General features: G+C 40.7%; 1 protein-coding gene across 1 annotated transcript in view; it reads right to left on the bottom strand.

The window, feature by feature from the left end:
- Positions 1-27,721, bottom strand: part of opn7b (opsin 7, group member b) — a 47,353-nt gene that overhangs the window by 16,153 nt on the left and 3,479 nt on the right. The window contains exons 2-3 of the mRNA XM_028810600.2: positions 14,321-14,483; positions 9,682-9,809 (exon numbers count right to left, since the gene is read on the bottom strand). Coding sequence (XP_028666433.2) covers positions 9,682-9,809; positions 14,321-14,483 — 291 coding nt within the window. The remainder of the gene's footprint in view (positions 1-9,681; positions 9,810-14,320; positions 14,484-27,721) is intronic.

Below are 27,721 nucleotides of genomic sequence, written 5' to 3'. Positions count from 1 at the left end.
AGCTCTGCCACCCATAGTTACTAGCCTGTATTTAGGTACAGTTAGTAAGTTAGCATCCAATGATCTTAATGAACGAGCAGGAGTGTAAGGAAGCAGCAGCTCAGAGAGATAATGAGGGGCTAACCCATGAAGGGCTTTAGAGGTGAGAACAACAATTTTATATTTGATTCTTGAAAAGACTGATAACCAATGCAAATTGTAAAGGTCAGGAGTTATGTGAGCAGATTTTTTAGTGTGTGTAAGTAGACGAGCAGCAGAATTCTGAACATATTGTAATCTATTGATATATTTAGTCGGGAGGCCATAAAACAAAGCATTGCAATAGTCCAGACGGGTAGTGATGAAAGCATGAATGAGTGTTTCAGTATCCTTCACACTGAGGAAAGAATGCAGATGAGCAATGTTAAGGAGATGGAAAAAAGCGGTCTGTACTATTGAGCTAATGTGTGGTTGAAAAGTAAGAAGCTGATCAAAGATGACACCCAAATTATGGACTGATGCTGAGGGTTCGGCCAGGATCCCATCAATGTCAATTTTTAGCCCACGAAGGGTAGAGTAGACAGATTTGGTACCAACTAGTAAGATTTCTGTTTTATCAGGATTAAGTCGTAAAAAATTATCTGTCATCCAATGATTGATTTCCCAAATGAAATCAGTCAGTGCAACAGGCAAAGATGTTGCAGTTGCATCAACACATATATAAAGTTGTGTGTCATCGGCATAGCAGTGGAAGCCTAGACCATACCGACGAATAATCTCACCTAATTGGAGCATATAGATGTTGAAGAGGATTGGACCGAGAACTGACCCTTGAGGGATACCTTGTGGTAGATTTGTGTTCCTTAATGAAGTCATAATACTGGTGATCACTGAGGTATGGTGTGAACCAATGGATGGGACAGAGCAGTATTTCCAATGACATACCCTTTTTCAGCATCAGATCGTTCTTAATTTGATCAAAACAGCAAACAGTCTTTTTTTTTCTATTAGGACTGATATTTTGTTTATTAGCCTAACTGTATTATATTGGTGTACATGGTGATCATCAGTGACAAGATGCAGAATTAGGACTAAGTCCTACATACGCAAGTCTCACGTTCAACTTTCAGGTCAGGTCTCAGGCTATAATGATTACATTCCAGCAAGTCAAGTTACTGGTTTTATTTAAGACAAATCAAATTATAGTCAAGAAGATTTAAGTAGAAAAGAGCTTACACTTTCACCACTCTCTGCCATTAATCTAATTATGATAATGTGTAACTTATACTGTACTAACATCTAAGCTAAGAATAAACTTTCTTGAGGAAAACAACTCTTAATAAGAATTAACAGTGACTGGTATGTGAAACTATTTGACTTTACAGTAATTTGCATAGTTTTGATTTTCCAAAGTTTTTTTTATAAGTGCACTGAGTCTAATATACACAGTTTTTAAAGGAAATAAACTTTGAAAGGCTACATCCCTTCAGAGTATCCATCCACAAATTGTTCACAACTAGATGGCCCTGAGTAGGGTCACAGGAGCCGGTCCCAGGAAGCATAGATGTGCAAGGCAAGGACAATCCCTGAACAAGATGCCAGTCCATCACAGGGTGAGCACGCTGTTGATTCTGGGGCCAATTTAGCATCACTAGTCCTCCTCACCTGCATGTCCTTGGACCTGGAGGACACCTAAGCAGACACAGGCAGAACATGCCATCTCCACAGAGGACCTGGGATGTGAATCTCGGCCTTGTTGTTGCGAGGAAGCAGTGCTACCACTGTGTCACCATGCCATCCAATTCAGAGTATACAGTACTTATATAATCAACTCCCATTTTAAAATAATTTCTTTACATATTTTTGCATATTTATTAACTAAGTATTTCAACAATCGCTCATCATTTAGAATGCAATGCACTTGGAGAAATTTCTCTTTTCTCACTTATTTGTGAACAATGTGGCCACATTATCACCCCTCCATGACGAAACACATGCTTAGCAAGGTAACTGGATGAAGGCACTGCCAGTCTGAACCTTGAGGCAGAGTCCATTAGACTGTTCTGACCATCACAGATATCTAAGCAGTGGTTCTGCTGAACTAGACTGTAACTTTCAGCTTTTGTTTTTGCTTTTTATTCTAAGATGCAAACAGTCGTAACTCACTACTACCCTCACTTGGGCCCTGTCCTTCATTTAGCCATGATCACCTCTAGTAAACAAAAGTATATAGCAATACTGAAGGTATTTATAAAAGGTGAAAGATGTTAAATAAAACAATCAGTTAACATCACAAAAATGTAACAACATGCCAACTGTAGATACTGACAATATTTTCTCATCTTTAATGAAACAAATCAAAGTTGCCACGTTACAATGAAACAGCGCAGGAATCTAGAATATGAGCTCTCCACAATGGCATGCTGCCAATGAATTGAAGTTAGAGCAATCTTAACTCTGATATCTCTAGTTTATGTAAAGCATCTGAACATCTTAGACATCTTAAATATTATCTAATTCATGTAACTCAGGTAGCATAGTGTAACATCTGAGCCCTTCTAACAAAGATCGAACAGCTGCGAGCTACAGACAGGGCTTCAGTGTTAGCCTTGCACAGCACTTACATGACACTGGTTACTGTATATGAAAAAGTACTTATCACGTTCCTCCCTGCAGCCTCCATTTGTATGGCTTGGAAGGCGGACAGAGCACTTGAATGATTGTGAGCAGTGGGTGACCTGAATTTGTTCAGGAGAGCGTCGGTCAGGGTTAGAGAGGAGCAGTGTCAAATGGTGTCAGGGCGCTAACATGCAGCTGAGGACACATGTGGAGGCTAAAGTGGTACATTAGCTAAAACAATGACAGAGTCATCAGTCAGAGTGTTTGGGGTCAATTCTCAAATAAGCGTAACTGAATTTTGAAATGACAGGAAAATGTTGTGTCAGTGATTTTTAACCCACAGATCTTGCAGATGGCCATTACATTCTTTGTAGTGTAGTCTGCAGTAAATTGAAATTATTGCTGTTGCCCTTCAATATGCTAGTTAGTCCAATACGCCGCACTAGGTATATTATTGCAATGTAAATTAAAAGAATGCAATTTGAAAAATAATAAATGTGACTCCGGTTTCCTCCCACAGTCCAAAGACATGCAGGTTAGGTGGATTGGCGATTCTAAATTGGCCCTAGTGTGTGCTTGGTGTGTGGGTGTGTTTGTCTGTGTCCTGCGGTGGGTTGGCACCCTGCCCGGGATTGGTTCCTGCCTTGTGCCCTGTGTTGGCTGGGATTGGTTCCAGCAGACCCCCGTGACCCTGTGTTCGGATTCAGCAGGTTGGAAAATGGATGGATGGATAAATGTGACTGTATAATGTGAGTCTTATTTAAGCCATTTATCATAAGTTCAAGTCAAGTCACAAGTCACCAATAAGCAAGTGGTTTTTTAAAATACCATCAAGCAAGCAAATCACAAGTCCGGAAGATTAAGACTCGAGTCTCACTTGAGTCAAGACATGTAAGTCGAGTCACCCACTTCTCAGATGATTATGATATTGAGTGTGCTATACTGTATAAAAGAGTGAAATGATCTGACAAAAAATGTGTTTTTTTTTATCAATTATTGAGGTTCACTTCTTTCCCAGAAAAAGAAAATAGATGACTTTAAAATGTTTCACTTTCCTACAATGTAACACTTCTCATTTTGTTACCCTGGCTTACATGATTGGCTTGACTTGAGTATTCCTAAGCAGTGTTACAGGGACTAAATTACCCAAAAGTCAATTAGCTCACCATTCCCTTTAACATACTGAAAATGTATATTTTAATAGGTTGCCTACAGAATTGTTGTCAGACTGTCTAATGTGTTTCCAGGGTTACTGCAATTAAATGGTATTGTATTTTTTCTGAAAGATCCTAAACCAGATCCAAGATCAAAACGTCACTATCCTAAATTTAGACACAGAGTTAAACATAATGCTGTCTTTGCAGCTATTCTTATTTCCTTATCTTAAACTGAGCTATGTGTGCCAGATGACTGCTTTTTTTATGAGCATCACTTACTGTGTAGAATTCATTCAAAGAGAACTTATTTAGTCAAAGGCCACTCCAGATATTAAGGAAATAACAGAAGCCAAAACTGGAAGCCAAGGTGTCATTAGTAATGTTAAAGTGAGCCTTTGAATTTGTATTTCAGGAAGGGAAGTGAGTTGGGGCCCCACACTATATGTCGTTTTCCCATAGCTCCTCCCATCTGAGACTGTTGCTCAGCAACACCCTTTATGCAGCAGTCACATGATGGGGTAAAGCAAATAAAATTGACATGCTCAGAGTAGATCTTAGCTTAAGGACTTAGTAGCTTAGTGCACTTGGAACGGCCACCATTTTAAAGCTTGCCACTTCCCTTTGTTCTAATTTTTTAGTTACTTTTTTTGATTTCAACTTCTTTTAGCTTTCTTTTCTCCAGGAGTGAAAACGTGACATCCAAAGGGGCCCCAGATACCCTACCTTGAAATATACATTAATTGAAGGGGCAACATTTCAATTCATTCTTTGTCAGAATTGAGCCCTTTGGACAACAACAAATGGCAAAAAACAAAATGACAAATCAAAGTTTGGGACAGAAATCAGGCAAAATTTAAGAACCGGAAATTAAATTGAAAAGAAAAATATAATTTAATGAGACAGAAACTGAGCTGAAGATGAAACACCAAGCAGAGATGTTGCACTTGTTTTAATTGTAATGGTGATATCAACAAATGTGTGTGACTTGGTTTCCAAACTGTAAAGGAATTCTTTGCAGGACAAACTTAAATCCAAATGTCTATGACTGGTTATTTTGTCGATTTCTGAGTTACAGTTACTCAAAATCACCCTTAGTCAAATGTTTAATTGAAAGAAGACTGAATAGGTTTTACTTGGAATCATTTTCAGCTGATTCCCAGAGTGTACTTATTGACAAATAATACAAAGCAGCAAATCATGCATAATTAAATGCATTTTGTCACCTTTGCGATTCTTTCTGATACAGCCTCACTTGCTCTGTAGTGAACAATGGCTATTAAACTGCTTTTCACAAACAATTTGCTAGGAAATTGCTTTTACAACAATACTGTGCCACAGTATGTCCCTACCAAGAGCTAAAACATCAACTAAATGTACAGTTGAAAAGCATGTCTGCAGGCCACAGGGAATCAAGCATCAAAGCTCATTCACTTTCATATTCTATTTGATGACACTCCTATTACAGGGTCATTTTCAAAGAGCCTTAGAATACTGTAGACAGCTGTCACATACAGTAGCTGCAATTAAAACACTTACAAAAGACAAGGGTCCTTCATACAGTAGACCTGTGTACAAATGTAGACAATTGTAAGTGACAACTTATTTTTTGTAAAAGTAGGCATTCTGTATGTATTTCTACAATAACCCAAGAAAACTCATAACTGATCATTCTAATCAGATTGCTTTATATGATGCTACGCTAATAAAATACATTTAAAAATATCTGATATTTGACATCTCTCCCATTCCTTTGTTCGCTATGTTCTTGCAACTCATCCTGCCTTGCCCACCGATTCCTTGCTCGGTTGTATTCCTGTGAAGCCTGCTACTCAGGCTCTGTCATTTTGACTACTGCAAATAGTAGCCCCTATTACCCACTATAAAAATATAATATGTATTCTTCCATCCATTTTCCAACCCGCTGAATCCGAACACAGGGTCACGGGGGTCTGCTGGAGCCAATCCCAGCCAACACAGGCCACAAGGCAGGAACCAATCCCGGGCAGGATGCCAACCCACCGCAGGACACACACAAACACACACGCACTAGGGCCAATTTAGAATCACCAATCCACCTAACCTGCATGTCTTTGGACTGTGGGAGGAAACCAGAGCGCCCGGAGGAAACCCACGCAGACACGGGGAGAACATGCAAACTCCACGCAGGGAGGACCCGGGAAGCGAACCCAGGTCTCCTAACTGCGAGGCAGCAGCGCTACCCACTGCGCCACCGTGCCGCCCGATATGTATTCTTGCTAATACTTTCTTGGAAGTATTCCTCTTATGTTCCTCCTACAACTTTACTTTCCTCGTGTGTTGACTTAGCCTTTCTTGCCTGGTGCTTCCTGTCTTGATCGTATTTGACTGAGCAACCAGTGTGACCAAAGCCAAACTAACCAGGCTTCATGGAGCGACTGGACACACACAGACAGACAGTACTGTTTTAAAAATATGGTAGATTAGAGTATGCCATTAGAGTAGATCAGTCAACCACCTTTACACATTCAGGTAAAAGCGATCAGCCACATTCCCCACCTCCCTAGCCCTCCCTGTCATTTACATGATATATATATATATATATATATATATATATATATATATATATATATATATATATATATATATATATATATATTTTATTTTCTTCTATTTTTTATCATAAATGAATACATATTTGGTAAGTTAACAAGGATGATCTAGCTTAAGCAATGTCCTATTTTGTATTCAAAGAAGAATTTCCTGTATGTCTCAGAATCTTAGGTAATACAATTAAAGCACAAAATAAAAATGAACAAACAGTTCAACCATTGTTTATTCCTTTTCTTGAATTGGGGAACATTTGAGCTTGTTTTTACATTGGGGTGATGATTTACTCTGTGTTGAACATTTGATTTTTATTTCTTTTTTAGTTTATTGATAGTTGAGTGTTTGTAACATTGTACATGGATACCATCAATAAATTATGCGTTTACGTACTGCAGGCCTTGCGTCAGGAATTGCATCACTGCTTTTTACAGACGACTTGGTTCTGTTAGTTTCATTGGGCTGCGAACTCCAGTATGCATTAGGATGGTTTGCGACTGAGTGTGAAGTGGCAGGGATGAGAATCAGCACCTTCAAATCTTAGACGATGGTCCTCTGTAGGAAAAAGGTGAACTGTCCTCTCCAAGTAAGAGGTAAGTTATTGCCTCAAGTGCACGAGTTTGAGAACCTTGGGGTCTTGTTCATGATTGGGGTGGTGAACACAGTTATGCTGTCACTATACTGATCAATAGTGGGTGAAGAAGGAGTTGAGTAATAATTGATTGATTTACCAGTCAATCTGAGTCCCTACCCTCACCCATGGTCATGTGCTTTGCGTTATGACTAAAAGAATGAGATTGTGGGTACAAGCAGCCGAAATGAGCTTGCTGTACAGGGTGGCTGGGCTGTCCGTTAGTGGTAGGTGAGAAATGAAGACCCTCTGCATCGAGAGGAGCCAACTGAAGTGGTTTGGGCATCTGATCCGGATGCCTCCCTTTGGAGATTTATGGGCACAACCAGCTGGGAGGAGATCCTCTCAGATGGCCTGTTAATGCCTTGATATCCCACAGTATGAGTTAGCAAGTATGTCTGGGGAAAAGGGACTTATGGGCCTCACTGTTAAGACTTTTACCCCCACGACCCAGTTTTGGATAAGCGGTGGAAAATGAATGATTGAATGAATGAATGAATTAATGTATTGTGTGCACCATTAATATGTGTTTGTAAACAGGTAAGATGTGACATGTTATTAACGCCATTTTGTATAAAAGTAGGTGGCAGATCCTTGTGAAGAAAACGGTGCCTGTTTCTGTGAAAGAAATTAATAAAACATTCAGTTTTTTTATTATTATTTTTATTTGAGTGGGTAGGTAAGACTTGTTTAAGGTTAGGGTAGATGATCAGGCACTTACAGCACTAGTTTGTAGATCTAGAAGAGGATCTACTTTATGTTTGACTGTAGAATATTTCAGACTTGGATATTTGTTCATTTTTCATATTTATAAAGTGTTATACTGCCTTAATCTACTCAGTTGGTACCTCAGATGTAGACATTCTATGTGCAATCTCAATACTATACACTTGGCAGTCTCAATATGTACACCAGCTTGTTAATGCAAATGGCAAATGGGAAAAGATCTACAAAACATTGATCATGGTATGATTTTTGATACCATATGTGGTGTTTTCAACATCTCAAAAGCAGCTGTTCTGCTAGGATTTGCACACGGTACAGTCTCTAGATTTTAATGAGTTTGAGAAACACAAAATACTGTATATGCAGACTGTGGTCATTCTTTGGACAAAACACCTTGATAATGAGAAAAGTGAGAAGAGCATAGTCAAATTAATTTAACAGAAAATAGTGACAAGCAGAAAGGAATCATTGAAAGCTACTTCTGTCATCTAAGAACTGAAATATGATGATATAGTGAGAACATGAATGAGTGAAAATTTGAAAAGGGACACCTGATTTGATGAATCTCAGTTTTGCTGCTGGTTGCAGACTTTGGCATATACAGCATTAATCAATGGATCCATCCTGGGTTGTGTTACAAACTACTAGTTTGAAAATTAGGCCAATTAATAACATGTAGGGGTATTTTGAAATCCACAGTGTACTTAAGCATTGTTGCTGGTCATATGCATCCATTTATATCCACAGTGTCATATCTTCAAATGGTTACTTTCAGCAGGATAAAGTACCATGTCACAATAGACACATCTTTTCAAGCTGGTTCCACAAACATAACAATGATGGTATATGTGTGATCATGAAGAACAGGAGGTTCTTACTATAAATGTGTGGCCATAAAATCTATAGGAAAAGCATATTGATGTGAGTCAGCACTAGCCAGAATCCATTAGAGATGTTTCTAGAACCTTGAGGTATCCATGCTTTGAAAAACTCAAGCAGTTTGAGAAGCAAAATGGGGTTCTACCCATGCAGCATAAGTGTGCCTAATAAAATGACTACTTAGAGCAGTGACCATATATAAACTACTGTAGTTTAAACTAGATTGGCTGCATTTTTATTTTGAGATCATCTTAAACTCCTGCTAAAAGTATTGAAAACATCTTACAAAATATTCTCAAAATAAATCTAATCAGCAACTGAGAGTCTCTGTGGTTATCTGACCACCACGATGCTAGGCACCAACACATTTTAATGTCAGCCTCTAGAGCCAAACTATTCTGTTTTTTGAGAACTTGATTTATGCTTTTCATATTTGCTTCCTGATAGTAAACCTCCATTTTTCAATTGATGTTATAGTGGTAGTCCTGTGGTGGGGACACAGGAATGGGAAATGCTTGTACAAGGGTTGTGAAGACTGAGAATCACTTTTCTATAGAGTAATTATGGCTTTATCGTCTACCATTGTGAGCAATGCAGATAACTTGCTTGACTTAATAATAAGAACAAACCAATGAAAATTTTGCTTGTCCAACTTAAAACATGTATTGCCTCGCATTCATTCATTTCTATCACAGGTAAATTTTGTATAAATTATTTTTTAAATATTTTATCTGTTTATATTTTTTCTACACCAGCTATGTTAATTAGATTTTCAGAGGGAATAGGAAACTATCCAGGCAGCACCTGGCCCTAGGAGGGGACAAAGCCTGATCATGGACAACATTCACGTATAACCCTACATTCATTTATTCCAGACCAATTTAGAGTTGACAGTAAACTAGAATTTTTTCTTGATGCAGGTGGAAATTAAAACACCCTAAGAAAAAAGGTGAGAACGTGGGGAGGATGTGAAGACTTCAAGCAGGAATTCTTCCCTAAATCCACTAGTGCTAATTACTATGCCATGATACCATCCACTTTCAAGCCATAGTTAGTTTCTGATTTTGTATTATCTATGTAATAGTGTCATGCAAATACAATACCTACCATAAGCAGGGTAGCACACTTTAAGACAGCACACAGAAGATAATATGGTGAGATTAGTGAGGCTGCACAGTCCAAAGAGAACTCCACAGAAGGCATAACAGAGGCATGTAATGTTGTCAAACAGCCACCTGTGGGAACAGAATAATATGGTAATTGCCCCAGAAAAATGTGTTTTGAAATGCAAAGACTATAAGATGATATGTAACTGAAAATATTCCTGTAAGGGCTGCTAGGCATCCACCTTAACATGACTGATTGAACATACATCCTGCCTGGCTAGCTGAGTGGCTCCTCATCTTAACAACTGTTTTGTGGTATAGCGTTCCTGTGAAAAGTAGCTGAATTACATGTGATGGTCACCACAATGTCATAGGTCACATGACACACACATCACTTGCATAGCAACTAGTCAACACTATAGTGACCAGTCAAACAAAATGCTGGCCAATCTAGAGCACACAATGGTGATGTATATGAAAAAACAGCAATATGATGATGTCATCGAAATAATAATAAAAATATAAAGAAATAAAAAGAAACAGAAGACAAAATGAAATAAAGCAGACCAACAAAGCCCTAACACGGTTGATCTCACAGATGAGTATGATGCTGAGTTATCAGCTGATTTGAAAGATTTTGATTAGATGGATAACTAAGATTGAGCTATAATTATAAATACACTATTAAATAAGCCACACAGGAGCCAATTTCTAGGTGAGTCCATAGGTGCAGAATGGCTCTTTTTACAAGGTGTGTCAACATTAAATGTAGCCTATCACTGGACATTGTCTGCGCCATGGGGACACCAATGAAATAAATGAACAGACATGCCTCCGGCCAGCCTGCCTCTTGCGTGCTCTTTTACTGCTCTCGCTAATCTCATCTCATCCTGATGCTGTCCTAACTCGTATTTTTCATGATTTCCAACCACACTTTTCATTTGGTGTGAAAGCCCTTTTATTTATGCCCTACCCCTTTCACTCAGCTGTCACTAAGGAGGTTCCCTGTGCCCACATAAAATGTGGTTTTCCCAAGACTCCACCTCAACTGTGCTTCTCATTCCCAACTGTCCATGCAGCAGTGGCACATGTCTCTCACATACACATGAACAGACACACACACACACATATACAGTATATACAGTGCTATGAAAAAGTATATGCCCTTCCCAATTTCCTTTATTTTTGCATATTCATAACACTAAATTGTTTCTGATCACCAAACATATTTAGTATAATACAAAAGATAACCGGAATGAACACAAAACACAGTATTTTAAATGGTCATTTGATTTATTAAAGGAAAAAGCTCACTGACATCTATGTCACCCATGTGAAAAAGCAATTGCCCTCCTAAATGTAATGCCACCTTTGGCAGCAACAATTGCAATCTAACGCTTCTGGTAACAGGAGATCAGTCTATGTCAGTCATCGCTGTGAACAAATATTGACTTGCCACTCCAAAACCATAATTGCACTTGTGCTTAGGATCGTTGTCCTGCTGCATAACCCAATTGCACTTGAACTTCACATCACGGACCGATGATTAGACATTCTCCCTCAGTACTTTCTAGAATTCGTTCTTCCCTCAATTTTGGCAAGTCACCCAAGCTCTGAAGCAGGAAAGCATCCCCACACCATCATACAATCACTGCATACCTGTATATATCCATCCATTTTCCAACCCGCTGAATCCGAACACAGGGCACAGGGGTCTGCTGGAGCCAATCCCAGCTAACACAGGGCACAAGGCAGGAACCAATCCCGGGCAGGGTGCCAACCCACTGCAGGACACACACAAACACACCAAGCACACACTAGGGCCAATTTAGAATCACCAATCCACCTAACCTGCATGTCTTTGGACTGTGGGAGGAAACCGGAGCCCCCCGGAGGAAACCCACGCAGACACGAGGGGAACATGCAAACTCCACACAGGGAGGACCCGGGAAGCGAACCCAGGTCTCCTAACTGCGAGGCAGCAGAGCTACCACTGCACCACCGTGCCGCCCCTACCTGTATATATATATAGAGAGGTGAATTTTTGTCCTTCAATAAATCAAATGATTATTTAAAAGCTGTGCATTGTGTTTACTCAGGTTATCTCTTGTATTATATTAAGTTTGTTTGGAGAAAAGTAAGAATTAAGGGTTAAGAATAAACATAAATGGATGAAATTCGGAAGGGGCTGTTAGAGTTAAACTGTTCAAAAAAATTAAAGGAACACTTTGAAAACACATCAGATCTCAATGGGAAAAAAATCGAGCTGAATATCTCTACTGATATGGACTGGGTAATGTGTTAGGAACGAAAAGGATGCCACATCGTTTGATGGAAATGAAAATTATCAACCTACAGAGGGCTGAATTCAAAGACACCCCGAAAATCAAAGTGAAAACATGATACGGCAGGCTAGTCCATTTTGCCGAAGTTTCATTGCAGCAACTCAAAATCGTACTCAGTAGTTTGTATGGCCCCCATGTGCTTTTATGCATGACTGACAACGTTGGGGGGGGGGGCGCATACTCCTAATGAGACAATGGATGGTGTCCCGGGGGATCTCCTAACAGATCTGGACCAGGCCATCACTGAGCTCCTGGACAGTCTGAGGTGCAACCTGGCGGCGTCGGATGGACCAAATCATAATGTCCCAGAGGTGTTCTATTGGATTGAGGTCAGGCAAGTGTGGGGGCCAGTCAATGGTATCAATTCCTTCATCCTCCAGGAACTGCCTGCATACTCTTGCCACATGAGGCCAGGCATTGTTATGTACCTGGAGGAACCCAGGACCCACTGCACCAGCATAGGGTCTGACAATGGGTCCAAGGATTTCATCCCGATACTTAATAGCAGTCAAGGTGCCGTTGTCTAGCCTGTAGAGGTCTGTGCATCCCTCCATGAATATGCCTCCCCAGACCATCACTGACCCACCACCAAACCAGTCATGCTGAACGATGTTACAGACAGGGCAGCATAATGTTCTCCACGGCTTCTCCAGACCCTTTCATGTCTGTCACATGTGCTCAGGGTGCACCTGCTCTCATCTGTGACAAGCACGGGGCGCCAGTGGTGGACCTGCCAATTCTCGTATCCTATGGAAAATGTCAATCGAGCTCCATGGCAGTGAGCACAGGGCCCACTAAAGGACGTTGGGCCCTCAAGCCACCCTCATGAAGTCTTTCTGAATGTTTGGTCAGAGACATTCACACCAGTGGCCTGCTGGAGATCACTTTGTAGGGCTCTGGCAGTGCTCATCCTGTTCCTCATTGTCCAAAGGAGCAGATACCAGACCTGCTGATGGGTTCAGAACCTTCTACAGCCCTGTCCAACTCTCCTAGAGTAACTGCCTGTCTCCTGGAATCTCCTCCATGCCCTTGAGACTGTGCTGGGAGACACAGTAAACCTACTGGCAATGGCACGTATTGATGTGCCATCCTGGAGAAGTTGGACTACCTGTGCAACCTCTGTAGGGTCCAGGCATCGCTTCATGCTACCAGTAGTGACACTGACTGTAGCCAAATGCAAAACTAGTGAAAAAACAGTCAGAAAAGATGCGGAGGGAAAAATGTCAGTGGCCTCCACCTGTTAAACCATTGCTGTTTTGGGGGTCATCTCATTGTTGCCCCTCTAGTGCACCTGTTGTTAATTTCATTAGCACCAAAGCAGCTAAAACTGATTAACAACCCCCTCTGCTACTTAACTGACCAGATCAATAGCCCATAAATTTCATTGACTTGATGCTATACTCTGATTAAAAAGTGTTCCTTTAATTTTTTAGTATATAGCATATTTTTTATATTTTCATGGCACTGTATATAAGTCTGCATGTGTGTGGAAAGTGTTATTTTATATTTAATTCTGATATAAAATTCCTTACTTATGCTGTCTATAAAGCCTGAAACTATCAGACATAGTTCAGTTTTGAATGACAACCTAAAAAGAAGCTTATGAATGTGGAGGGACACGTTTACAAAAAGTGCTCCATGAGTATAGTATAGTATGTTAATGTTTAAAGGCATTAGTGCAAAAATCATAGCTGTTAAACCATTTCAAACTACATTGTAGTTGAGGACTTTAGGAGTCCAGAAGTCTCACCTCTCACCCTATATTCTTGTCACGAAAAACGCATTTTTGTTTTCTCCTTAAACACCAAAGTCATTAGTGTATTGTTCATCATCCTGTACACTTTCACAGTTGGGATTTAATGCTAAAAGTGGAAAGTGGTAAACAGGACTCTGGAGGCTCCTTTAGGCACTAGTTGTAAAAATCAAATGACTAATTAAGTCCTGAATAACACATATCACACCCAGAACACTGGCAAAGTAATACAAATGGTGGGCCAGGGATTCAAAATGATACAGAATAATCTCAGACAATGGGAAATGTTCCAGGCAGAGAAGCTCAAAAAATTAAAAAGTAAGAAAAAAAAAGACATAGGAGTTTCCAAGCCTCAAGTTGCTTGTAAAATAACTAACAGAAGATGAAACTGACAGTGAGACTCTATAAGCCTTCTCTCCATGATAGCGACTGCAAAACAAGTTGAAGAGACATAGAAAAAAATCAATGACTTGGTTAATAAACTTTCAGAATGATCTCATGTAAAGGAAACGGTTGTCAAGGGAGCAAAGGAGCCTGCCTACCTGTGTGCAAAGGCAGAAGGGATAGCTAACGGGAAAAGTGTCAAGGTCATTCCAAGGTCACTTATGGACAGGTTGACAATAAAGAACTCGGCAGGCTTCAGAAAGGATTTTCTGCGATAGGCAACAAAAAGCAAAGTACCATTTCCCAGTAAAGAGAGGACACCTGTGGAACAATGAAATTTAAAAGATATCGATCAACCCCAACAAGAAAAAGAGGAAAAGGACAAAAAAAGTAAGTTAGATAAATACAGCAGTACTAGTTGTGCTACCCGTCTAACGCAGGATGAAATCTAAGTAATCGCAAAGAGCTCAGCATTAACTTTTGCACTACACCATCTATTGGAATGTATTATGTAATGCATGTAGTAATAAAATGCATTTCATTTGTCATTCCGAAAGATGGCGCAAACATTTTAAGTAATAAAATGCGTTACTACAAAGTTTGTGATGTGCCATCTGTTGGAATGATAGAAATGTAGCAACTTGACAGACTCAAAGACAAGGTGGATGAGACATGATCTCAAAAACAGGTTCAACTGAATTCAACTTTGTTTGTTTTTGTACAGCACTCTTAACAAGTAACTGCATGTGTAATTTATTTTACAAATTACTAAATACATAATACAGGATCAAAGTCAGAAAGTGAAGCTGTCGATTGACCAGTCTGTACCCTCACCTATATGTTCATGAGCTTTGGGTACTGACTGAAAGAGATTGTGGGTACAAGCAGACGAAATGAGAGTTCCCTGCAAGATGGCTGTGCAGACATCCGGGAGAGGCTCAGAGTGGAGCTGCTGTCCCTCCGCATCGAGAGGAGCCAATTGAGTTAGTTACGGTTGGTTACAGATACCTAATGGATGCAACCCAGTGAAGATTTTACAGGCACAACCAGCTGGGTGAAGACCCAGAGCTCAAGGGGAAGCTAATATTTCCCAGATGGCTTGGGAATGCTTTAGGATCCCACAGTATGAGTTGATAAGTGTGGCATGGAAAAGGGATGTATGGACCGCACTGTTAAGACTGTTTCCTTCAAGACCCAATAATTAATACATGGAAACATATACATTTCTTTAAATACACAGGAAAACAGGAACTCCATTAAAACAAAGTAGTTTCTAATCCCATCTTTGGTTTTATGGAGTTTGCATGTTTAACCCATTTCCATGTTGAAATGTTATGTATTCTAAAGTACTGTCCCACATTCCAAAAATCATTAATCCCAGTGTACGTCATCATCACTCCACTATGAGTGATTTGGGCATGTGTGTAAGTGTGTCCTGTTATGAACTGGTGCTTTATCACAGTTGGTTCCTGCCATGCTCAATGCTGCCCTACATTGTAACAAAAGAGTATAGAAAATGAATGAATTTTATTAATTGCCAAGCAATAGTAAATAAGCTTTACTGTTATGTTATTGGGGTGTGAAAGCAAACTTGTAATTGCTGTAAATACAGCTGGTATCCATCTGTTATGGCTGCTGATAAATTGTATAGCTGGGACATTCCTTACACTCAGAATAATGCAATGAGGGCTGCTAATTAATCACTCTTTACTTTGGAAACTGGCCTTGACAGTCCACTCTATCACAAGGTGCTTTGGAGAACATATCCAAATCAACATACTGTAATAGTTCTTGTTAATATGGAATACTACCAGCTCTCCAACCACTTATGTGGATGATGGCACTGTCTCAAGACTCAGAAGAAGTATATAAATCATTTTGTGTCCTATCTAGGGTTGATTCCAGCCTTGTACCCAATTCTTTTTGGCTTTGCTCTTGTTCCTTCCACCCTAAATTAGATTAGACGAGCGTGAGAATGTTGTTTAAATTATTATTCTAATTATTATTATATTTATTTCTCCCGACAATTTGCTAGTGGCTGATGCAGTGTCTGTGTCGTAACCGGGAAGCTAAGGTTTAACCCAGCCATTTCCAAAGAATGTGAGTGGTTCCCAACAATGCAATCTTCTTTATTTCCTGGGTTTTATGGAGTCCTGTCAGCTCCTGCAGATTCTTTTCAAATCCTTTCTTGTTGGCACCTCTAGTCTTCACATTCTGCTGATCCTCATCTCCAGATCTTTATATTTACTTTGCTTTTAGCTTCTTTGAGGAAGATGTTGTTGTTTTCTGGGACTGCTACATCAATCAGCAGACATTGTTTCTCATACTTGTGATGGACCACTATATCAGGTGTCACACATGTGCGCATGGGAGGCAGCTAAAAGGCCCGAAGGAAGGTAATTCCATGCCAGACCAGGGGATGGAGAAGTGCACTAACCTTTTTCCTCTTCCCTCTGCAGACAAATTACGGGTCAATTATGCTTGACTCTGATGACATCACTCCTGGTTCCGGCCCCGAGGACAACACTTCCTCTGCCTCTCCATAAAACTGCCATATTGCCTTATGAAAGACAGTTCCGTTTTGTTCTCCAAAAATATTAATTTTTCTTTGCTGTTACAGCTACCTACAATATACAGGGTGACTACCCCAAACCTTTTTTGGATTCTGTTTGTCTTTGTTGGTGTTAGACAGGATAGTTAGCTGAAAATGTACAATTAATTTGGACTGCCATGTCCAACATGATAATAGTGTTTCCAAAGTGACAACACCCATTGGCATGTGCTGACACCATTTTACAAGCAATTTTCCACATAGTGCACCACAGACCAACCAGTGTAGAGAGTTGTCAATCTTGTTGTGGTAGTTTATAGACTCAGTAGAAGCCAGCATGGTACATCCAGCAATGATATTTCTGATTGTCTCCTCAGCCTTGCTGCACATTTGTCATTTGCTCTCAACCTGCTGGTTTAAGATGTTCCACTGGTTATACCTGGTGCTGAGTGCCTGATCCTGCACTTTAATGAGTAGACTTTCAGTCTCTCTCTTGAGCCCGGGGCTGTTCAGTCATTCGTCACTTTGTAGTGGACCAATGCCACTAAAATTCACACCATCGATATGACAGTGATTCATTTATTTTTTCAGTGGGGACTCCAGGAACGCACCCAGCCTTGGCCCGACCCACACACTCACAGGCAGAGACACAACATCAACAAATTAATAACTAATGCATTAAATGGAAAATCCATTGCAATCAACAACAATCAGACAAACCTTCTCCTTTCCACTACGGCGATACAATTTTAACACAACAATGAACCACAACAATAAACACTCATGACAATGTCCTTATACAGTCCAATGCTGCAAAAGCAGATGAAATGGTTTGGTGTGAAGATGACAATCCTAGGAACAGCTTCCATAATAAAGGAATGAAACAGTCCTGCTGGTAGTCCTGAGCAGTGAGGTGTGAGATTTGCAGGAGAGCTCCTTTTGAAGACGCACAACGTACAGTATAATCCACCACTATACACATGACAGGCAGGCACAAGAAAGTCCATTCATCCTAACGGGAAATGATCCGGGGACACAATTGACTTTTCAGTAGACACATTGGACAGGTTACACAAAAACTCAGATCTCACGTTGCTCCGCCAGGCCCCCTTTTCAAGTTTCTCACCGACCTTTCTTGTCCCCAGCAGCGCCTGCTCTCGCTTCAGTCATCCAATGAGAACAATCCCCTTTGGGGCTGCTGGGAAATGGAGTGCTTACTATGGTAGCACTGCTACAACCTGCACTTTTGTCCACAAATGGTCTTTCAGGGTTAGCAGCTTGATGTTAGTTTTAATGATTGTCTTGAGTCTCAGCTTTGTTGCCGATTGGTTGAATGGGCTGCTCTGGCAAGTACTGTAGTTGCTATTAATTTCCTTTCCTTGATGCTCTGAGGGAGTATTTTGCTCTGCTAGTTCATGGGTTTTTAAAAGCTTGGTGAACCTATCTCTTCCAAACTCAATTTAATCAATCTAACAAGGGTATTCTTGTATGTATATATGAGTCCATGGTCACCATTCTGTCTCTTGATATATAGTCACTTGACATCTGCTTTTGGATGGTGAAGTCCATGGATGTTCAGGAGCTTCTTGGTCTTAGTGTTCATCCTCTCAATCTCAGCTCTCTTTAAATGACTAATCCCAAAGTTGTACATCCGGACTGTAATTCCCAGGCTGTTGATCCCTGAGATGTTGTTCTTTGAGTTGGGCTCAGACTCGAGGACCACACACCATTGTCAATGGTATTCCTTTGCTATCTTCTCCTTCACCTTAGCGTGCTGAATTCCACTGCTTTGTATGATTGTTATTATTATTATTATTTCTATTACATTACAGCCTGATTTCTGTCTTGGGTTGGAGAATGGGCGGATGAATGGATTTTGTTATGAATGCTAAGGTTGTTGCTGCTGTTCATATTATTAAGAGCTTAGAAACCAGGAGATATGGAAATAAAGCTAAGAAGATGAATTGTAGTTGGAATATTCAATGTCAGATCCAAATAAATCACTGAAAATGTGCATCAGAAATGCTAACAATAAACTGTAACCACAAATAAATATGGCAAAGTTAGCTTTACTGCCCATACCCTGATGTATAGAAATTGTTTGTATTTTTATTTTTAAATATATATCCAGTCCTCAGATATCCAGAACATATGTGCTGCCATCTTAAATTAACTAACATGATGTTGTCACGTATCACAGCTACTTGATGCTGTTGACACGCTATACACAGCATTGCCACAGTCATTAAAAAAACTCTGCAAAATGGCAGAAAAACAATGGCCCAACAGAACAATGAAGATAATAAACATCTTCAAAAACATCCATCCATGCATTTTCCAACCCGCTGAATCCGAACACAGGGTCACGGGGGTCTGCTGGAGCCAATCCCAGCCAACACAGGGCACAAGGCAGGGAATCAATCCTGGGCAGGGTGCCAACCCACCGCAGGACACACACAAACACACCCACACACCAAGCACACACTAGGGCCAATTTAGAATCACCAATCCACCTAACCTGCATGTCTTTGGACTGTGGGAGGAAACCGGAGCCCCCGGAGGAAACCCACGCAGACACGGGGAGAACATGCAAACTCCACGCAGGGAGGACCCGGGAAGCGAACCCAGGCCCCCAGATCTCCCAACTGCGAGGCAGCAGCGCTACCCACTGCGCCACCGTGCCGCCTCTTCAAAAACATATAAAGCAAATTTAATGAAAAGAAATGATTCTGCACATGTAAAAATCAATATTCATCACAGAACTTTGTGTTCACTTTGTGACTTTTTCGCAAGATCAGTTTTCTGGCTTAAAACTTTTTTCATGCTGCTATACATTCATCCATATTTACAATCCATTCAACCCATTCCTGACTGTACTGTAGTTGAATTGAGTACCCTGCAATTTACAGTCATATGAAAAAGTTTGGGAACCCCTCTCAGCCTGCATAATAATTTACTTTCAACAAAAAGATAACAGTGGTATGTCTTTCATTTCCTAGGAACATCTGAGTACTGGGGTGTTTTCCGAACAAAGATTTTTAGTGAAGCAGTATTTAGTTGTATGAAATTAAATCAAATGTGAAAAACTGGCTGTGCAAAAATGTGGGTCCCCTTGTAATTGTGCTGATTTGAATGCATGTAACTACTCAATGCTGATTACTTGCAACACCAAATTGGTTGGATTAGCTCTTTAAGCCTTGAACTTCATAGACAGGTGTGTCCAATCATGAGAAAAGGTATTTAAGGTAGTCAATTGCAAGTTGTGCTTCCCTTTGACTCTCCTCTGAAGAGTGACAGCATGGGATTATCAAAGCAACTCTCAAAAGATCTGAAAACAAAGATTGTTCAGTATCATGGTTTAGGGGAAGGCTACAAAAAGTTATCTCAGAGGTTTAAACTGTCAGTTTCAACTGAAAGGAATGTAATCGGGAAATGGAAGACCACAGGCACAGTTGCTGTTAAACCCAGGTCTGAAGAAAAGAAAAATACAAGAGCGACATATGCGCAGGATTGTGAGAATGGTTAGAGACAACCCACAGATCACCTCCAAAGACCTGCAAGAACATCTTGCTGCAGATGGTGTATCTGTACATTGTTCTACAATTCAGAGCACAATTTGCACAAAGAATATCTGTATGGCAGGGTGATGAGAAAGAAGCCCTTTCTGTACTCACGCCACAAACAGAGTTGCTTGTTGTATGCAAATGCTCATTTACACAAGCCAGATTCATTTTGGAACAAAGTGCTTTGGACTGATGAGACAAAAATTGAGTTATTTGGTCAAAACAAAAAGTGCTTTGCATGGCAGAAGAAGAACACCGCATTCCAAGAAAAACACTTGCTACCTACTGTCAAATTTGGTGGAGGTTCCATCATGCTGTGGGCTGTGTGGCTAGTTCAGGGGCTGGGGCCCTTGTTAAAGTCGAGGGCCGGATGAATTCAACCCAATATCAACAATTCTTCAGGATAATGTTCAAGCATCAGTCACAAAGTTGAAGTTACGCAGGGGTTGGATATTCCAACAAGACAATGACCCAAAACACAGTTCAAAATCTACAAAGGCATTCATGCAGAGGGAGAAGTAAATGTTCTGGAATGGCCGTCACAGTCCCCTGACTTGAATATCATCGAAAATCTATGAGATGATTTGAAGCAGGCTTTCCATGCTTGGCAGCCATCAAATTTAACTGAACTGGAGAGATTTCGTATGGAAGAATGGTCAAAAATACCTCCATCCAGAATCCAGACACTCATCAAAGGCTATAGGAGGCATCTAGAGGCTGTTATATTTGCAAAAGGAGGCTCAACTAAGTATTGATGTAATATCTCTGCTGGGGTGTCCAAATTTATGCACCTGTCTAATTTTCTTATGATGCATATTGCATATTTTCTGTTAATCCAATAAACTTAATGTCACTGCTGAAATACTACTGTTTCCATAAGGCATGTCATATATTAAAGGAAGTTGCTACTTTGAAAGGTCAGTCAATGATAAACAAAAATCCAAAGAATTAAGAGGGATTCCCAAACTTTTTCATATGTCTGTATTTATTTATTGTTTATGTACACGTATTGTTAAAAAAATCCATTAATATTCTACACTTCAAACAAAGTCACCTACAAAACTGAAGATACACAAAATATTTCAATGTGAGCAAGGCAGTGAAAAATAAATGGGCATTACAGAATTATTGCTTTATTTAGAGAACAGGAAATGCATTCATGCAGTTAGTTTCAGGAGTCGATAACAAGCTATCATTGTAACTAAAAAATACCAACATTTTAAGGGCTGATAGAGTTAGCCGCGAGGCAGAAAGCACACCAGGGGAATTCTGTGAAATAGTGGCTCTCCAAGGGTATCTGAGTATCACTGGGCTGGGAGAAGCTTAGCAAATCAGCAAAAACTTGCTGCATTCTTGAAGCATATTCAGAGAGTTGGGGCATAGTAACCAGGAGTACCAAAGCAGAACACAGATGTCTCAGAGAAAACATGTAGAGGTGCCAGAGAAATGGTGGTAGTGAGAAGCAGACATACAGGAGGCTGTAGTTTAGGACAAGACTTTTGAGATGGAATATGGCAACAATACAATATCAGTGAGGAATGCAAAGCACAGATATAGTTCTAACAGCAAGACGCTGGGTAGGCCAGGGATGTTGGACAGCATCTGCCATAGTTCACTCTCTTTCTGACTGGTAAACAGCTCAAATCAAGAAAAGGCTAACACTGCCAGATTTCATGATAGTGTCTATCCACAAGCTCAGACTGAATTTAATATCTTAAAATTAAGAGTTGTTTGTAATAATTTGATGAATACTGAATGTCAAAGTGTGTTTGTACTAAAATGACTGTTTTTTTCTTGTCCTTGTGTTGTATGTCTGTGTTGATATTTTATTTGTGAAATTTGAATTAAATCAGATTCTGTGTAAATTATATTGTTATTAAATTAGAATATTTACTTAAAAATTAGTATGCAATCTTAATGTTTTGAAAGAAGCTGATGAAGAAACATATTAATTAATGGAGAGAAATTAATCCAAGCTTTTGGTGTGGTTCCTGACCGCATCTGAAATGTTTGGCCATAACTGATAACATTTTTTTAAAGGGAAATCCAGGAGGGAGATGCGAAACAGAAAAGGGTCACAGCCAGGAGAAGGATAAGTGCTGTAAACAAGGTAACCAAAGAGGAAGACAAAAAGTTAGGTCAAAAGGACAAAACAAAAGTAAGGAGCCTAAGTGATCAATTCTGCAAACAAGAAGTATTTGGGAAACGTTTAGTAAAGGTTTTATTTTATCCTCATCTCGGATATGTTATATTTCAGCCAGGGTTTCCCCCCCTCTCAGGGGTTGAAATTCTTGTTTTATGTCTGTTTTGTTCATTCTTGATTTAAAGTTTTATTTATATTAATGTTACTTTTGTTGAATATGTGCATTGTTCTCTGTTTTTGATTTCTGCTATGTATGTAAGCTGTCTGTGTTATGTTCCATGTGTGTTGTGGGTGGTCCCCAAAGAGGCGGGGCCACCTGCCATACACCTTCAGGAACTGCCCTCCACCTTATAAAACTGGGGGATCTCCCACCATTCCTAGCAGTTCATCTGAATTCAATAGGGAGTGGTGAATTCTTGTACTTTGTGTTTCTGCTCACTGAACTTCTTTGATTTCATGCTCTGTTTTTGACTTTTCTATTTAGCTTACTGCATTGTAATTTTCATCTGCTGTTCTAGTCCTGTGATGGCCTGTCCCTCCTTGTCTTTGACAGGTCGCTCTGGCCTGTTGTATTTCCCAGATAGTTTCTTAGTTGTGTTATACAACTGTTTCATGTTACCGTTGTACACTGCCTGTTCTGCTTCAACTGCCAGTCCATCCATGTAGTCTTTCTTGTCCTTCCTAATGCTCTTCTTCACTGTTCTATGGGCTTCTGCGTATTCCTCTTGGGCCTTGGCTTTTGATGCCCTAGTCCTGCTGTTATTGACTGCCGCTTTCTTCTGTTTCCTCTCTTCTATCCTTCCCAAGGTCACAGCTGTGATCCACTCTTTGTGGTGTTGTTTCTTCGTTCCGACCACTTCTTGACAGGCTGTTCTCAGTGTCTCTTTTACTGCCTGCCAGCTGATCTGCACCCTACTTCCTTCCTCTTCCTAGTGCCGTTCTTGTAGCACCTCAAACTTGTTCTTCAACTGAAGTCGAAACTCTTCCCTGACGCAAGAGATTTTTAGACGGCTGATTTCGTACTTCACTCTACACTGTGTTGTTTCCTTCCAGTTCTTCTTCAACTTCAGCGGCATGCTGGCTACTACTAGGTGGTGGTCGGAAGCCACATCTGCTCCTCTTCTAACTATAACGTCCTGAAGGGATCTTCTAAACTTCTTGCTATCTGGTTCTCTGTCAAGCTATCTGGTGATACCCAGGTGCTTTTGTGGATCCTCTTGTGAGGGAAGATGCTGCCTCCAATGACCAGGTTATTGAGCACACAAAGTTCCGTAAATCTCTCTCCATTATCGTTCATCACTCCCAGCCCGTGGATTCCCATGACTTGTTCATATCCTGTATTGTCGGGTCCGATCTTGGCATTGAAGTCTCCCATAAGGATGACGATGTCTCTGGCTCAAAATGTCTCTACGATTTTCTGCAGTCTGTTGTAGAACTGGTCCTTTTCTTTTTCATCAGAGTCATTAGTTGGAGCGTAACTCTGGATGACGTTGAGTTTAATCTTCTTGTGCTTGGTTCTGAAGGATGCTGTGATGATTCTGGGGCCGTGCGCCTCCCATCCAATCAATGCCTTCTGTGTTTGTTTGGACAACATGAGGCCTACTCCCTGCGTATGGGTTGCATTACTCTCTTCATGCCCAGAGTAGAGTACAGCAACAGTTCTCCTGTCTTCAGTTTTCTCTGTCTGACTTGTGTCCATCTGGTTTCACTGATGTCCAAACATGATCAGGTTGTTCTTTTTCATCACGGCAGCTACCTGTGCCGTCTTTACTGTCTCGTACATGGTCCTGACATTCCATGTGCCGATAAGGGTTCTCCTGGTCGAAAGAAGGTTGGTCGGCTCGATTGCTTCCTTCCGGCTTTCACCCTCTAGCGTCATGTGTCTCTGAGTTGTCGGAGAGCCTTAATTTCCCAGGAAGTTAGTCTCTGTTTCTCTTCTTGGCGTTTCTATAGCGGTTAGAGTTTTATGGGGTGGAGTTGCTAGTACCAACGCCCAACCCCCCTCCTTTTTCATCCGGGCTTGGGACTGGCAATGGCGGAGTTATGAATAGTTGGTCTGAACATTTTGAGGAACTTCTGAACAGACCAGTACCACCAAACCCTCCAGACATCAACCCAGCCAACGAAGATCTCCCCATTAACTGCGGTAAGCCGACCAGAGAAGAGATCAGGAAGGCCATCACCCTGATGAAGAACGGGAAGGCAGCTGGACCTGACAACATACCAGCAGAAGCCCTAAAAGCAGACCTGGAAGCATTGGTGGAGATGCTGTACCCCCTTTTCAAGAAGATCTGGGAGGAGGAAGAGATACCGACTGACTGGAAGGAGGGTTACCTAGTCAAGCTTCCAAAAAAAGGGGACCTAAGTAATTGTAACAACTACAGAGGCATCACACTCCTGTCAGTGCCAGGCAAGGTCTTCAACCGGATCCTCCTAGAGCGGATGAAGGACGTCGTCAGTCCACAATTACGAGATGAGCAAGCAGGTTTCAGGCAGAATCGATCATGCACAGACCAGATTGCAATGCTATGTATCATAGTTGAGCAGTCCTTGGAGTGGAATACACCATTGTACATCAACTTTGTCGATTATGAGAAGGTGTTTGACAGTGTGGATCAAGGAACCCTGTGGAAGCTCCTCTGGCACTACGGCATCCCAGCCATGGTGGTCAATCTGATCAAGAGCTCATACGAAGGAATAACCTGCAGAGTGATCCATGAAGGGCAGCTCACCAACAGCTTCCAAGTGAAGACGGGAGTCCGACAGGGATGCTTGTTATCCCCGTTCCTCTTCCTCATCGCTATCAACTGGATCATGAAGACATCCACTAGTGAATGCAGGAATGGAATCCAGTGGACCTTGTGGAGCCAATTGGAAGACTTAGAGTTGGCCGACGATCTTGCACTTCTTTCCCACATTCAGCAGCAGATACAAGAAAAGACAAATGTGTTGGCAGCCACATCATCACAGGTTGGACTCAACATACACACGAAGAAGACAAAGATTATTAAGATCAACTCCAGCAGCAACAACCCAGTCACCTTAAATGGAAGTTCCCTAGAGGAGATACAGTCCTTCACCTACCTGGGCAGCATCATCGACCAGCAGGGTGGAACAGATACAGATGCCAAGGCAAGGATCGGCAAAGCAAGAGCCTCCTTTATCCAGCTCAAGAACATCTGGGCTTCCAGAGAACTGACCTTGACCACCAAGATCCGTCTGTTCAACACAAATGTGAAGTCAGTACTGTTGTATGGGGCCTAAATCTGGTGGACAACCAAAAACACCATCCGAAGAATCCAGACTTTCATCAACACCTGTCTCAGAAAGATCCTCCACATACGCTGGCCAGACACCATCAGTAACACTAATCTATGGGAAAGGACCTGCCAACATTCAGTAGAAGCAGAAATCTGGAAGAGAAGATGGGGATGGATAGGGCACACCCTACGCAAACCGCAAACCAGCATCACCAGACAGGCTCTCAGATGGAACCCCCAAGGAAAGCGGAAGAGAGGCCGTCCAAGGAACACCTGGTGACGTGACCTCGAGGCAGACATCACAAGGATGGGCTACACCTGGAGTCAACTAGAAAGAATGGCTCAGGACAGAAACCTCTGGAGATCTACCTTTGGCGGCCCATACCCCGGAAGGGGTGGAGGGCATAAGTATTAGAATTTTGGTTACATTGGATTGTCTTATCAATTTGAGCAATTTTTGTGATGTTAAACTTTTCTTTTATATAGATTCTACAAGACGCTTTTTATGTATTTTGGTGGGATTTCCCCCTCTAGTGGACATGTTTGGAAATGTTTTTGACACTTAGGCACTTCGGGATTCCTTGCTATAACAGAATAAAGACACGGCGAAGTGGGCATCCATTAACACCCATTTCTGGTAGGTGATAAACATAGGCATTCCATCCAGTGAGTGGAACGGTTACCCTGGCAAATGGAATAAGCTGCATGGCAGGTAGAAGAAATAATGTGTGACTGACAGCAAAATGTCTACAGGTGTGCTGAGCTCTGCATTCCATGAACTACTGGAACATTCTTGTTGCACCTTACAAGCCTGGGAAAGCTTGAGAAGGCAGATGGAGACTCCCAGGGCATTGTATAAATACAGCCTCACAGATAAGATGGTAGACAGTGATTGGAGACACTTAAAAGACTAGAATAATCAAGGCTAGTTTAAGTTTATGTCATTTTTATGAAATTTGTGATTCCACGTTTGGGGGGGGAGAGAAAACAGAGAGTGATCAGTGATGTAAAATGCTGAAAAAAGTCTGGAACACAGCTTGGAGCACTTAATATTAAACTGTCGAGCCATCTTTACAGAGTGATCTCTGAGGAAGTCCGACTGTTGTCTGAATGAAACAATGAAGTACACGGTTTTTAATAAAAATAATTAAAGGCAAAAGGTGGTAGTGACTCCTTGATAGCTGTGTAGATCAGTACATTTTATTGAATGGCTATTACAATGGCAGATACATTTAACTCATTTAACTGTCACAGTATAAGCTCGTGTTTATAAGGAAAGCAGTTCTTACAACTGAATCATTTGATATTTGTGCTTATGAAGCAGGAAATTAACCCACTGTCCAGTTCACATATCTATATTATGTGATGGAAGGAGTTTTGATTTTTCTTTCGACTGCCATACTTTACGTGCCTGAATTTTTTCATTCTTTCTACTGAGGTTAACAAAGTTCATATTATGCTCTTCCACAAAGAGATGGATAATCTGCAAAAATGAAATTCTGTTCTTGCACACCACAGTGATCCTGTAAGTGTCCTTGTTATTAATTATGCCGCTCCTCAAAAGTCGAAGGTCCAAGCAATTAAATGAATTGCAACGTCAATATGGAATTAAATTGTGAACTGTTTTGAAAATCGAGGTCAACCTGGTTCAATAATATTTAGATGGTGAACCAGCATTCATTGTGGAGGAGTATGCAGGAGAAAAATTAAAGAAGAAATCTGACTCAAACGGTACTCCTGAGGACTAAAAACACTGTTGTGGCTACATTTAATGTTTTTTGTGTCATCATTCATGATTTCTTAAGTAATAAACCCAGTATGGACTATGTAATAGTTGCAGTATCAAGGAATATTCGTCATTTTTGGAAAGGCATAATCGCTTGACATTTTCAACATTTCATGAGAAAGGCGCTATATAAATAACATTTATTATTATTATTATTATAACATTTTAAAACCTTTTTAGAAAGCCTTTTCAGTTGTGTCTTTTTTGTATGTGACTTACATTTTAGTAATTTTCTGAAGTTTTCTCCTGCTCTTTT

Source organism: Erpetoichthys calabaricus, chromosome 10, assembly GCF_900747795.2.
Source record: "Erpetoichthys calabaricus chromosome 10, fErpCal1.3, whole genome shotgun sequence".
Classification (NCBI taxonomy): Eukaryota; Metazoa; Chordata; class Cladistia; order Polypteriformes; family Polypteridae; genus Erpetoichthys; species Erpetoichthys calabaricus.
Note: the sequence above shows the minus strand (reverse complement) of the source record. Positions and strands in the feature narration are given on the sequence as shown.